The sequence below is a fragment of the Sturnus vulgaris genome, chromosome 3 (genome assembly GCF_052056855.1).
Source record: "Sturnus vulgaris isolate bStuVul1 chromosome 3, bStuVul1.hap1, whole genome shotgun sequence".
In the NCBI taxonomy this organism is placed as follows: Eukaryota; Metazoa; Chordata; class Aves; order Passeriformes; family Sturnidae; genus Sturnus; species Sturnus vulgaris.
In genome coordinates, this window is record NC_142245.1 from 114,178,503 (window position 1) to 114,191,814 (window position 13,312).

A 13,312-nucleotide genomic window follows, 5' to 3' on the forward strand; every position below is an offset into this window, starting at 1 on the left:
AGGAAATAAGAGGCAGAAAGAGAAGGGGAAAGAGGTGGGAAAGGATGGGAAAAGAGGTGGAAAAATAGAGGAAAAGAGGTGGAAAAATAAAGGAAAAGAGGTGGAAAATAAAGGAAAAGAGGTGGAAAATAGAGGAAAAGAGGTGGAAAAATAGAGGAAAATAGGTGGACAATGAAGGTAAATAGGAGGTGGAAAATGGGAGGTGATAAGGAAATAAAATGATGCCAAAAGAGATAAAAGGAGGGTGATATGAGAGATAAAAAGACATAAAATGGTGATAAAAGAGGTGTAAAATGAAGATTAAAGGGGTTTAAAAGGAGGGCGATAAGAGGTTTAAAAGGGGATCGATAAGGGGCAAATAAGGAAATTAAATGTTGATAAAAGAGGTGCAAAATGGGGGTAAAAATGTTTAAAAATGGGAGTAAATGAGGATTGAAAGAAGGGAGATAAAAGATAGGAAATGGGATGATAAGAGAAAAAATGGGGAAAAAAAAGAGGAGGAAAAGGAGAGGGAAAGAGGATTAAAAAGAGGAGTAAAAGTGGTTGGAAAGGAGGGAAAAATGATTTAAAAGAGGAGTGAATAGAGATGGGAAAGGAGGGCGATGAGAGAGAAAAGGAAATAAAATGATGATAAAAGAGGTGTAAACTGAGTGTAAAAGAGGGGTAAAAGAGGGGTAAAAAGAGGAGTAAAAGGCGTGTAAAAAGTGAACTAAAAGGGTTCTGAAAAGGAGGTGATGAGAGAGAAAAAAGGAAATAAAATGATGGTAAAGGAGGCGTAAAAGGGAGGTTAAAAGTTGTAAAAATAAGAGTAAAAGAGGTGTAAAAAGAGGAGTGGAAGAGATGCAAAAGGGAGGTAAAGAGGTGTAAAATAGGAGTAAAAGAGGTGTAAAACAGGAGTAAAAGAGGTGTGAACTGAGGGTAAAAGAGGAGTAAAAGGGGGTAAAAAGAGGAGTAAAAGGGGTGTAAAAAGAGAACTAAAAGGGTTCTGAAAGGGAGGCGATAAGAGAAAAAAAAGGGAGTAAAATGATGATAAAGAGGTGTAAACTGAGGGTAAAAGAGGTTTAAAATAGGAGTAAAAGAGGTGCAAAAAGAGGAGTAAATGGATTTTAAAAGAGAGGCGACAAGAGATGAAAAAGGAAATAAAATGATGATGGAAGAGGTGTAAACTGAGGGGAAAAGATGTTTAAAAGAGATTTAAAGAGAGCAGTGAAGGAGGAATAAATGGGTTCAGAGAAGGGAGGTGATAAGAGATAAAAAAAAGGAAATTAAACGATGATAGAAGAGACAACCCAAGGGGGTTGTGAGAGACCTCCAGGGCTCTGAAATGGTGATTAAAGAGCTGTGGAAGGGTGGGAACGTGACCCCAAAATTCCCGGAGCTCCCGGGAATGTGCCTTGGATTGGTGCCCCTCCCTGGATCCCATCACGGGCTGGGATGAGGCTCCTCCTTTACCAGGGATCTGCGAAATCAAGGACAAATTAATGAGCAGCTCTTTAATTAATTATTCCCCCGCCCCAGGAAGCGCGGCACCCAGATGTTCTCCACAGCTGGATGTGGATGATCCCAATCCCAACCTCGGGATGGCACTGGGAGAGACTGGGAGAGACTGGGAGAGACTGGGAGAGACGATCCCAGATCCCGATGGGAATGAGGCCGGCCCGGGACTGGGAATGTCGGGGAAGGGTCTGGAAATTCCATCGGCCATTTCTGACGGCCCGAATGTGTAATTACAGGGATTAGGGGGATTAGGGGAAAGCAGGACACGGCAATTCCCTTAATTCCACACTCCCAGGGCAAAGGGGAGCATCTGGGGACAGCCGGGAATGGTTTTCCAGGGGGATTCTCCGTCCTTTATCCCGCGGATCTGAGCAAAACCCACCGGGATACAGAGCGGGGGGATGGCTGGAAATAAATGAGGGGAGCTTGGGAAGGAATTCCTGGCTGGGCTGGAATTCCCAGAGAATCCCTGGATCCCTGGCAGTGTCCAAGGGTGGATTTGGATCACCCTGGGATCATGGGAAGTGTCCCCAGGATGGGATTGAAGGTCCATGGATCCCATCCCAAACCACTCCAGGATTCTGGGATCCAGGACACTCAGGATCCATCCCTGAGGGATTTTTATGGAATTCAAGGATGGAAAAGGGAAGGGAGACCCTTCCTGGAGTCCCAAATTCCCAGTGAAGCCCCTGAATCCTGAAATTCCTTCCCAGAGAGGAGTTGGGATGGGGATGGATCCAATGCCAGAGCTGGGAATGTGCAGCTGGATGAGGGAAGGATGCAGGGAATGCTGGGAGCCTTTTCCAGAGGTTTCCAGGAGAGCTGGGATTTGGGCAAGGGCTGGAGGGCCAGGAGCCAGGAATGGCTTCCAGTGGGAAAGGGGGAGCTCGGGGTGGGATCTTGGGAAGGAATTCCTGGCTGGGCTGGAATTCCCAGAGAATCCCTGGATCCCTGGGATTATCCAAGGAAAGGGTTGGATGAGATTCTGGGATAAGGGGAAGTGTCCCTGCCCTTGGAATTTTTGGGCATTTAATGTCACTTCCCACCCAACCCATTCCTTCATTTTGGGATCCATCCCTCCTGCTCATCCCAGGACTTTGCAGAATTCCAGCTGGGGTTTGCAGAGCCTGCAGCTCATTCCTGGTTTATCTGTGATCCTAAAAAAAAAAAATTAAAAAAAAAATAAAAAAAAGGAATTGTTCCTCTTGGAAGGAGAAAATGGGGCAGCCTCGTCATCCCTGCCATCAAAGGGAGCCTTTCCTTGGGATTTTTCCAGGTTTTTCTGCTGACGTCACCGGCATCCATCACCTGCCTGGGACTTCAAACAGGGATGGAGAGATCCCAGTGGGAAATGTTCCCGTGTCCCAAAAAAAAAAGAGTCCAAAGGAGGAACTCTGAGCTGGGCCCAAGGAATCCGACAACGGCTCCGAGGATTTCATTAAAATCCAGGGATCTGAGGAAATTTGGCTGCGCTGTCCAATCAGAATTGATCCTCGGGGCCGGGAAAACCCCATGGAATCATGGAATTGTTCAGGCTGGAAAAGAGCTCTGGGAGCCCCGAGTCCGCGGGGGGTTTGGAGCTCTCCCTTTTCCCGGGAATGCTGCGAGAGGACAAATCCATCCTGGAGGGCCAAAAGCTGCGAACAGAGCTGGGATCTGCAAATCTCGTGGAATCCTGGAATTCGTGGAATGGTTTGGGTGGGAAGGGACCTTCAATCCCATCCCATCCCAACCCTGACGCTCCAACAATCCCGGGATGCTCCAACTTTTCCTTGGACACTCCCAGGGATTCTCTGGGAATTCCAGCCCAGCCTCTCCCCACTCTCCCAGCCGGGAATTCCTTCCAAATTCCCACTTTTCCGTTTCAAACAATTCCTTCCCAAGATTTCCTCCCCTCAATCCCTGCTCCGGCTCTGCCATCCCGATATTCCCGAATTCCAGCCTCGATATTCCCGATATTCCAGCCTCGATATTCCCGATATTCAGCCTCGCCCTTTTCCCGGCCCCGCGCTGGCATCGGGAGGGATCTCCCGGGGCCAATCCCGCCCGAACTGGGAATGCTGGAATGCGGGGCCAGCGGGCAGGGATGGATGGGATGTGGGGAAGGAATTCCTCCCTCTGGGAGCTGCCAGGGATGCAATTCCCGAGCTCTTGGTGCCCCCTAAAGGACTGGATTGGGAGGAGCCGCGAGCGAGCGATCCCGAGACGGGGAAAAATCCATGGAAAAGATAAAAAAATTCCGCTCTTGGAACGACAAATTTGAACTCGGAGTTGTCCGAGGCCTCAAGGAGGGTTTGGGATCGCCCATTCCGGTGGGAACATCCCTGAGGCCGAAAAGGAATTTCGGGATCAAATCCTGCTCCAGGGGGAGCCCCGAGATTCCACCTTGCCATTAAAGATCCCAAAGAATTCCCGGATCCATCCTGGCTTTTCCTTTCTTTTCCTCCTCTCCCCCTATTTTCTTCCTTTTTTTTAATTTTTTTTTGTTTGGTTTGGTTTTTGGGGTTTTTTTGTTGTTATTTTGTTTTGTTTTGTTTTTTTAATTTTGTTTTTTGTTTTGTTTCTGTTCTTGTTTTTGTTTGGTTTGGTTTTTTGGTTTGTTTTTCTTGCTTTTTTTTTTTTTTTTTTTTTTTGGTTTTGGGGTTTTTTTGTTTGTTTGTTTGCTTTTGTTTTATTTGGGGGGGGGTGTTTTGGTTTTTTTGGTTTTTTTTCCCCAGATTTTGTTGCTTTCCTTCTTTCCTGGAATCCTTCCTTGCTGTTCCTGGGATTTTTGGGAAAGGAAAGGAAAGGAAAGGAAAGGAAAGGAAAGGAAAGGAAAGGAAAGGAAAGGAAAGGAAAGGAAAGGAAAGGAAAGGAAAGGAAAGGAAAGGAAAGTTTAGGAAAGGAAAGGAAAGGAAAGGAAAGGAAAGGAAAGGAAAGGAAAGGAAAGGAAAGGAAAGGAAAGGAAAGGAAAGGAAAGGAAAGGAAAGGAAAGGAAAGGAAAGTTTAGGAAAGTTTAGGAAAGGAAAGGAAAGGGAAAGGAAAGGAAAGGAAAGGAAAGGAAAGGAAAGGAAAAGGAAAGGAAAGGAAAGGAAAGGAAAGGAAAGGAAAGGAAAGGAAAGGAAAGGAAAGGAAAGGAAAGGAAAGGAAAGGAAAAGGAAAGGAAAGGAAAGGAAAGGAAAGGAAAGGGAAAGGAAAAGGAAAGGAAAGGAAAGGAAAGGAAAGGAAAGGAAAGGAAAGGAAAGTTTAGGAAAGGAAAGGAAAGGAAAGGAAAGTTTAGGAAAGGAAAGGAAAGGAAAGGAAAGGAAAGGAAAGGAAAGGAAAGGAAAGGAAAGGAAAGGAAAGGAAAGGAAAGGAAAGGAAAGGAAAGGAAAGGAAAGGAAAGGAAAGGAAAGGAAAGGAAAGGAAAGGAAAGGAAAGGAAAGGAAAGGAAAGGAAAGGAAAGGAAAGGAAAGGAAAGGAAAGGAAAGGAAAGGAAAGGAAAGGAAAGGAAAGGAAAGGAAAGGAAAGGAAAGGAAAGGAAAGGAAAAGGAAAGGAAAGGAAAGGAAAGGAAAGGAAAGGAAAGGAAAGGAAAGGAAAGGAAAGGAAAGAAGGAAGGAGGGAGGAGGAGGAGGAGGAGGAGGGAGGAGGAGGAGGAGGAGGAGGAGGGAGGGGACGGTGGAGGGAGCGGAGGGGCGGCCCCGCTGCTGAATAATTCAGCGCTGGGAGCGGGGGGAAGCTCCGCACCGGCACCGGCACCGCACCGAGCTGAGCTCCGGAGCGCGGAACCTGCACCGACACCGATACCGACACCGGCACCGGCATCAGCACCGACACCGGGAACGCAGCGGGAACGCACCGGGACCGGCACCGGCACCGGGAACGCACCGAGCTGAGCTCCGGAGCGCGGAACCGCGCCGACACCACACCGAGACCGGGACCCGGACCGGGAACCCACCGAGACCGCGTGGGGCTCCGGGCACTTCACCGGGCTCCGCACCGAGACCGCACCGGGCTCGGTACCGAGCACCGAGACCGCATCAGACACCGGGACTGAACCGGGACCTCACCGAGACTGAACCGGGACTGGACTGAGCTCTGCACCGGAACCGCACCGGGCTCGGCACCGAGCACCGGGACCGCATCAGGCACCGGGACTGCACCGGGACCACACCGGGACCGCATTAGGCACCCGCACCGGGACCACACCGGGCTCGGCACCGAGCACCGAGACAGCAGCAGGCACCGGGACCGCACCGGGACTGAACCGGGACTGAACCGGGACCGAACCGGGACCACACCAGGACCGCACCGGACTCGGCACCGAGCACCGGGACCGCACCGGGACCGCACCAGGCACCGGGCACCGCCCCGGGAGCACCTCGGGCTCGGCTCCGAGACCGCCCCGGGACCAGACCGAGCTCTGCACCGAGCACCTGGAGCCGCCCCGGTGCCGCCGGTTCCGTCCCGAGCCCCCCGCGGGTCCCCCCCATGGCTCTGGTGCTGCAGCTCCGCTCCGTGTCCGGCCTCCGCGGCAAAGGAGACCGCATCGCCAAGGCGGCGTTCCGGGGGTACCGGGATTGGGAGCGGAATTGGGGAGAGGGATTGGGAGAGAGGGAATTGAGGGAGGGGGATTGGGGAGCGGGAATTGGGAGAGAGGGAATTGAGGATCGGGAATTGGGAGGAGAGGATTGGAGAGAGAGATTGGGGGAGCAGGATTTGGGGAGCGGGAATTGAGGATCGGGAATTGAGGGAGAGGGATTGGGGAGCGGGGAATTGAGGATCGGGAATTGAGGGGCAGGAATTGGGGGAGAGGGATTTGGGGCAGGAATTGGGGGGCAGGATTTGAGGATCGGGGAATTGGAGGAGAGGGATTGGTGGAGCAGGACTTGGGGAGCGGGAATTGAGGGGCAGGAATTGGGGGAGAGGGAATTGAGGATCGGGAATTGGGGGAGAGGGATTGGGGGCAGGAATTGGGGGACAGGATTTGGGGGACAGGATTTGGGAAGCGGGGATTGAGGATCGGGAATTGGAGGAGAGAGATTGGGGGGCAGGGTTTGAGGGAATTGGTGGAGAAAGATTTGGGGATCAGGATTTGGGGATGTGAGGCGCAGGAATTGGGGGGCAGGAATTAGGGACAGGATTTTGAGGGCAGGGTTTGGAGGTGCAGGATTTTAGGGAGGTGGGATTTGGGGGTGCAGGAATTGGAGGAGGAGGATTTGAGGGAAAAGATTTGAAGGATCAGGATTTGTGGGGGGTGGGATTTGGGGAGAGGAATTTGAGGGACAGTATTTGGGGTCAAGATTTGGGGACAGGATTTGAGACATGGGATTTGGGGTCAAGATTTGGGGGGAGTAGGATTGTGGGGGTGGGATTTGGGAAGAGGAATTTGGGGGCAGGATTTGGGGGGTGGAATTTGGGGATCAGGATTTTGGGGATCAGGATTTTTAGGACAGGATTTGGGCAGTCCCTGCACCCATCCCTGCCTCAGTTTCCCCACGCACGATCCCCAAACCGGCTCATTTTGGGGTCCCCCCCCCCATGGGTTTATCCAGGGAAAAGGAGGAGAATTCCCAGGGTGAAATTCCCGCCGGGAGCGGGGATCGCGTCCCAGCCGGAATCCGGCTGCGGGGGTCACGGCTTTGTAGGATCGAGGGTCCCGAGGAGATCCCAAAGGAATCCTCACCTCGCTCCGGGATCCGGGATCAGCCTGGATTTCTCCCGGGGATTCCGCAGCTCCCCCATTCCCGCAGGGACCACGCAGGGATTTCCGTGGCAAGGAGGGAAAATTCCCGCGGGGCTCTGGAAGTTGCGGAGCTGCCGGAGCTTCCCCAAAACTCGGGAAAGGTTCGGGATGGGATCCATGGAGGCGGGAACGGCCATCCCAGCTCGGCAGGAGAATTCCTGGAATTCCATCGCCAGCCTGGATCGGCTTTCCCTGCTCTTAATGACCTTGGGAATCATTAACCAGGGACAATTAACCCTTCCAGCTCCAAGAAAATTCCCGCTCACTCGGAGCCTGGAACAATCCCAGCAGCGGGAACGGGAGTCAAGGGAGGGGAAAATCCACAGTGAGATCCCAAATTTCCAGTTCCGAACATTCCCGGTCCCGAATTCCCGCTGGGATTTTGGGAATGTCAGGATCCGACCTTGCTTTGGGTCCGGATTGGGCACTGGGAATGGATTCCCGCTGGGAAAAGGGAGCTTGGGATGGAAATTCTGGTTGGGAGGGTGGGAAAGGGCTGGGCTGGAATTCCCAGAGAATCCCTGGCAGTGTCCCAGGAAAGGTTGGATCACCTTGGATGGTGGGAGATGTCCCTGGAATGGGATGGGATTGTCCTTTCCCACCCAAACCATTCCGGGATGGAATTCCAAGGAAGGAATTTGGTGCCAGGACAGTTGGATCAGGGTCCTGGGTTTGGGGTTTTTTTTGTGGGGTTTTTTTGGGTTTTTTTTTGTTTGTTTGTTGTTTTTTGTTTTTCTGGTCTTTTCCTTCAAAAAATTCCTGTGGAAAAATGGGGTTAGTGATGTAGCCAATGCCTGATGCTTCCAGGTGGGAATTCTTTATCCCAGAAAAATCCAACTGCCAAAACGGGCTGGAAGCAGCTCGGGAAGCAATTCCAGCTGTGGTCGGATTGGGGAAGGGGATCAGGATGGATCCATCCTTGGATGTGCAAGGAGGGGGATTTGGGATCATTCCCTGTTCATTCCCATCCCAAAACTGCAGCAAACCTCGGATCCCGCAGGGAAAAAAAAAAAAAATTGGCTCCAAAAGGCTCTCAGCATCTTCCCCCAAATTCCTTCCCCAAATTCCTTCCCCAAATTCCTTTCCCAAATTCCCAACCTCGATTCCCAAGCGGCATCCAAAGGGAGAAGCTCGATGGGAATTCCAGGGATGATCGCCGGGAAATTCCTGGACATTTTGGGATGTGGGAGGAGCTCTGGGGATGGAATCCGGGCTGGAAAATCCATGGGACACGGGAGCTGGTTGGGGATGAGGGGATGGGATAATCCACGAGGATAAAAAAAGAGCGGGAGGATCCCGAGGGATCTTCCTGGATTCCGACAGCAGCGGGAACAGAACAAGGGGAGTTTTCCTTGCTCTTGGAATCATGGGATGATTTGGGATCTGGGGATGGAATCCAGGGAATGCTGGACTCGGTTATTTATTATTTTCATAATTATTTATTCTTTCTTTATTATCATTATAATAAATATTATACTAAAATAATTATTTTAATAAATAATCTATAATATAAATAGAAACATGTCACATGTGATTATAATAATTATGATAAATATAATAAATATTAGAAATATTTATTATATTTATACGTATTATAGTTACAATCATTATATTTACAATCATTATATTTATAATTATTTCCAACGGAAATAATTCCACATTTCCATGATTCCTTCCTTAATCAGGGCCCTGTCCTGCCCTGGGATGGGATGGGATGGATTCCAGGCACACTGACCTGGAATTCCAGGCCTGGAATGTGGCTGCTTGGAGCTCAGTCCCAAAATCCATTGGAAAAAATCTTCTCGCCCTTTCCCAGCACCTCTGGAAAAATTTCAGACCCTTGGCCATGGAATGAGGAGCCCTCTCCCAGCTCCCAGCTGGAATTCCTCATTCCTCTGGTTTTCCTGGATCCCTGGCACAGGGATTCCCAATCCCAATCCCAATCCCAATCCCAATCCCAATCTCAATCTCAATCCCAATCCCAATCCCAATCCCAATCCCAATCTCAATCTCAATCCCAATCCCAATCCCAATCCCAATCCCAATCCCAATCTCAATTTCAATCTCAATCTCAATCCCAATCCCAATCTCAATCCCAATCCCAATCCCAATCTCAATCCCAATCTCAATCTCAATCTCAATCCCAATCCCAATCCCAATCCCAATCTCAATCCCAATCTCAATCTCAATCCCAATCCCAATCCCAATCCCGAGGGATCCGGATCCAGCCGAGCTCCCGGGTGGGTTTTGGGCTCAGGTGGGAGAGGAAGGAGGAAAATCCGGGATAAAAATTCCTGAGGCCTTGGGATGATGCTGCTCTTCCTCCTCCTCCTCCTCCTCCTCTCCTGGGAATCCTGGGAGCTGCAGCGTTTTCCAAACTGGGGAAACTGAGGCACGAGTGGAATTCCGGATCCGTGGGAGGGCGGGAAAAGATGGAATCCATGGCCAAAAATCCTGGAATATCGGGGGCTTCCTCTCCACCCACAGCTTTGGGTTTGGCATTCCCAAGGGATCCTGTGCCATCAGCTTTGCCTTTGGGATTCTCCCAGTTTTCCATCCCAGGGATTTGGGAACGGGATTGAATCCTGGAAGTTCCAAAGGGCTCCCGGATCCATCGTGGTTCCATTTCTCCCCCTCCTCGCTCCATGGAAAAAAAAAACAGGGATGACTCCAGAATTTTCCGGGAATTCCAGCTTTTCAGCCTGGTTTTGGGGGAAAGGCAGGAAAATGGGGAATTTTCATCACCTTTTTGGCCCCTTTTTTCTTTTTTTTTTTTTTTGAGAAGCTCCAGCGGATCTGAGAATCCCTTTCCCATGGGAATTCTCACTTCATTCCCGCTTAATTGCCTTTGTGTCCGGGGCTAATTAGGGAGCCGGGAGTTAATGGATCGTGAAGAGCTGCCAGGAGAGGTTTCCTCTCGGGAATGGGGCTGGGAAATGAGGGATATCACTCATGGATACACCCTGGAGAACCGGCACATCAAGATTCTGGAAAAGTCGGGATGCTCCTGGATTGGGAAGTGTTGGTCCCCCCAGGATCCTCGGGATGTGGAATTCCGGTGGAAATTTTCCATCCAGCTGTTCCCACCCTGCAGATCCCAAATTCCCAGGGTCTCCCACCCCTTTATCCACCTGTTTTCCCTCTTTTTTTCCTCTCCAGGACTTTCCTTCTACACTCGAGTGCTGGAAAACTGCGAGGACGAGGCCAAGTTTGACGAGGTAGGAGAAGAAGTTTTCCATCTTTTTTATCCCAGAAATCCCAGAATTCCCTGTCCAGGTGAATATCCAGGGTCCCCAATCCAGGTGAAATCACTGTTCCCGGTTTTTTTGGCATCTTCGTTGTCTGCTCCAAGGTTTTCTCCCGGCAGAGACCAAACGGGATTCCTGGCTGGACAGAGATGGGAAAATTTCGATGGAATTTTCCAAGGTGGGGGATAAATGAAAACAATAAAATTTTCCATGTTTCCTGCACTGAGTTTCAGGGAAAATTGTTTATCCCAGCTGGGATTTTGGCTCCATTTTTCATTGTCTCAGGAGGAAAAATTTGGGTTTTCCCCCCCTTGGAATTCCTTCTTTTTCCTTCAGGCACAGAATTCCCAGAGGAGCCCCTGGATCCCTGGAAGTGTCCAAGAAAAAGGCTTGGAGCAACCTGGGATAGGGGAATGATCCCTGGGACTCGAGTTCCCTTCCCACCCAAACCATCCCATGAACACTTCCAGGGTTGGAATTTCCCAGATTTTTGGGAATTTTTTTCCCCCCTCCTCATCAAATTCCATCTCCCACCAACCCCTCCGACGCTCCCTGTGGGATTTTTTTTTCCCCCTCCCCATTCAGTTGGAAAACTATTTGGGAATGGTTGGGATTGTGTTGGATCAGGAGCTGTGTCCAGCCTGGAATTCCAGCATTTTTAGGGAAGTCAATCCCTCCTGGAGCAGCCACAGAGGATCAAACCCTTCCTGCCTGGGGGAATATCCAGGGAATTCCCGGGAATATTTGAAGTTCAACCCATTTGGATTATCCGTGATCCCGAATCCCGGAGCAGGAGGGGACAGCCAGGGAACAGGGACAGGACAAAGGGAAATGGCCTCAGGCTGGGCCAGGGAAGTCGAGGTTGGAATTTGGGAACAATTCCCCATGGAAAAGCTGCTCAGGCCTTGGCAGGAACTCCCAGGGAAGTTTGGAGTCTCCATCCCTGGAGGTTTCCAAGGAATTCCTGGATATGTGGCACTCCAGGAATTCTCCTATTCCCACTTCCCACATCTTGGCTCCGATGATCCCAGAGGGCTTTTCCAGCCTCAGTAATCCCTGGATTCTGTGGTGTCCGAGCTGAGAAAATCCGTGTCCATTCCCTCTTTTCCCTCCCCCCTCTTCCCATTAATCAGGATCCGCCTCCAGGCAGGATTTGGATTTCAAACCCCAGCGGTTTCCATTTGTTTGGTTTCGCTCCGTTTCTTTCCCAATTGTTTTTCCTTCGTTCCTTTAATAAATTCTGCAAACTCTCTGCTGGATATTCCAGAGGCTGCTGGGTATTCCAGAGGCTGCTCTAATTAATCAGGAATGTTTGTGTTCCCTGCTGCATCCCTGAAGGATTTCATCTCGGAGAAATGAAATTTCCTGGAGATCTCCCGCAGCCTGGGAGGGAAGGGAATCTCTGGGAAAAAAAAAGGAGCCCAAAATTCCTCGGTGCTGAAATTTTCTGGGATAATTTCTGAGCAGGCCCTGAGGGATGAGCTGCTCCCCTCGATTCCAGGAAACAAAAAACCATGGAACTGTGGAATTTTGGGTGGGAAGGGACCTCAAAACTCATCCCAATCCATGGACAGGGACAAATTCCTGATCCCAGAGTGCTCCAAGTCCTTTCCAGCCTGGCCTTGGACACTTCCACAGTTTTCTGGGAATTCTGTGCCAGGGCCTTCCAAGTTTTCCATGCTTTTTTCCCCCCAGAATTTGGAAAACCTCTTGGATCAACCTGTGGCTCCAGCCACGACTTTCCCAGATTTTTTTTCCCAGATTTTTCCTTTGGCAAATGCAATCCCAGATTTTAGTGAATCCCGGGACGTCGCTCCTTGGAATTGCTGCCACTTTCTCTGCCTTTCCTTGGATTTGGAGTGGATTTCCTTGGATTTGGTAGATGTGGAGCCCCCAAAGCACATCCAGCACCTTTTGGATGGAGGTCGGACAGGGACAAGGGAATCTGGCTGGAAAAATTCCCATTTTTCTCCTCCTCTCTCTGGGAAAAGGAGCGAAGGGCTGACGGTGCAGAGCCCTGAAAGCAGGAATAGGACAATTCCTCAGGCCAGGGGGGAAATTCCCACAGAATTCCTTCCTGGAAAGGGCTGTTCAGTGGTGGAATCCCCATTCCTGAAGGGATTTCCATCCACGTGGATGTGGGGACATGGATCGAGGGTGGCCTGGGCAGCGCTGGGAAATTCTTGGATTTGTTCATCTCCAAGGATTTTTCCAAGCTGAGTAATTCCTTGATTCCATAATCTTGGGATTGCCTGGTGATTTTATCACCGGATCCAATCCCTGGAGCGTCAAAACATTGGGGAAAAAAGCAAAGAAAAAGTAGGGAAAGGACTAAATTCCATCTCCACATGGAGAATTTGGGATAAATCCGGAGCGAGGCCGGATCCGTTGGTGCCATTTCCCATTTATATCCCAGCGATTTTTCCTTTGCCTCCCTGGCTCTGCAGACAAATTAAAACCGGGAATAATTAGCTCTGGAATGAGGGCTGGGGAAGTGCTGAGGAGGCACCGGTTCCTTCCTGGGAATTTGCTGGATGAGCAAATTCTCTTCCCATGGTTTTCAATTCCGCTCTGCTGCTCCTGGGAGAGATCCTGGATCCTGGATCCGCTGCCTCTGGCACATTCCCAACCTGGGATGTGCCAGGAGTGGCGTGGGAAGGGGGGGATGGTGGGATCTGGGAGGTCCTGGAGCTTGGAAAAATGGGAATGCAGGGAGTTGGGCTGACCCAGAGGGATTTGCCTTGGGAAACAAAACAAAACAGCAAACAAACAAACAAAAAATAGGATTTTATGGAATCATGGAATGATTCGGGTGAGGAGGGAATTTAAGGGTTGTCCAGTTCTGACCCTGACACTTCCTAG

The 13,312-nt window shown here is 50.2% G+C and overlaps 1 protein-coding gene across 7 annotated transcripts in view; it reads left to right on the forward strand.

Moving 5' to 3' along the window:
- The first annotated feature begins 5,931 nt into the window (after positions 1–5,931).
- The window catches only part of OTOF (otoferlin), an 89,922-nt gene continuing 82,541 nt past the window's right edge, over positions 5,932–13,312 (forward strand). For 4 of the 7 annotated variants that reach the window (XM_088162617.1, XM_088162619.1, XM_088162618.1 and 1 more), the window contains exons 1-2: positions 5,933–6,025; positions 10,361–10,420. In XM_088162617.1, the coding sequence (XP_088018743.1) occupies positions 5,948–6,025; positions 10,361–10,420 (138 nt within the window). In that variant the 5' untranslated portion in view covers positions 5,933–5,947. Of the gene's footprint in view, positions 6,026–10,360; positions 10,421–13,312 lie in introns of all 7 variants that reach the window. The other 3 variants (XM_088162614.1, XM_088162615.1, XM_088162616.1) reach the window with 1 other exon arrangement.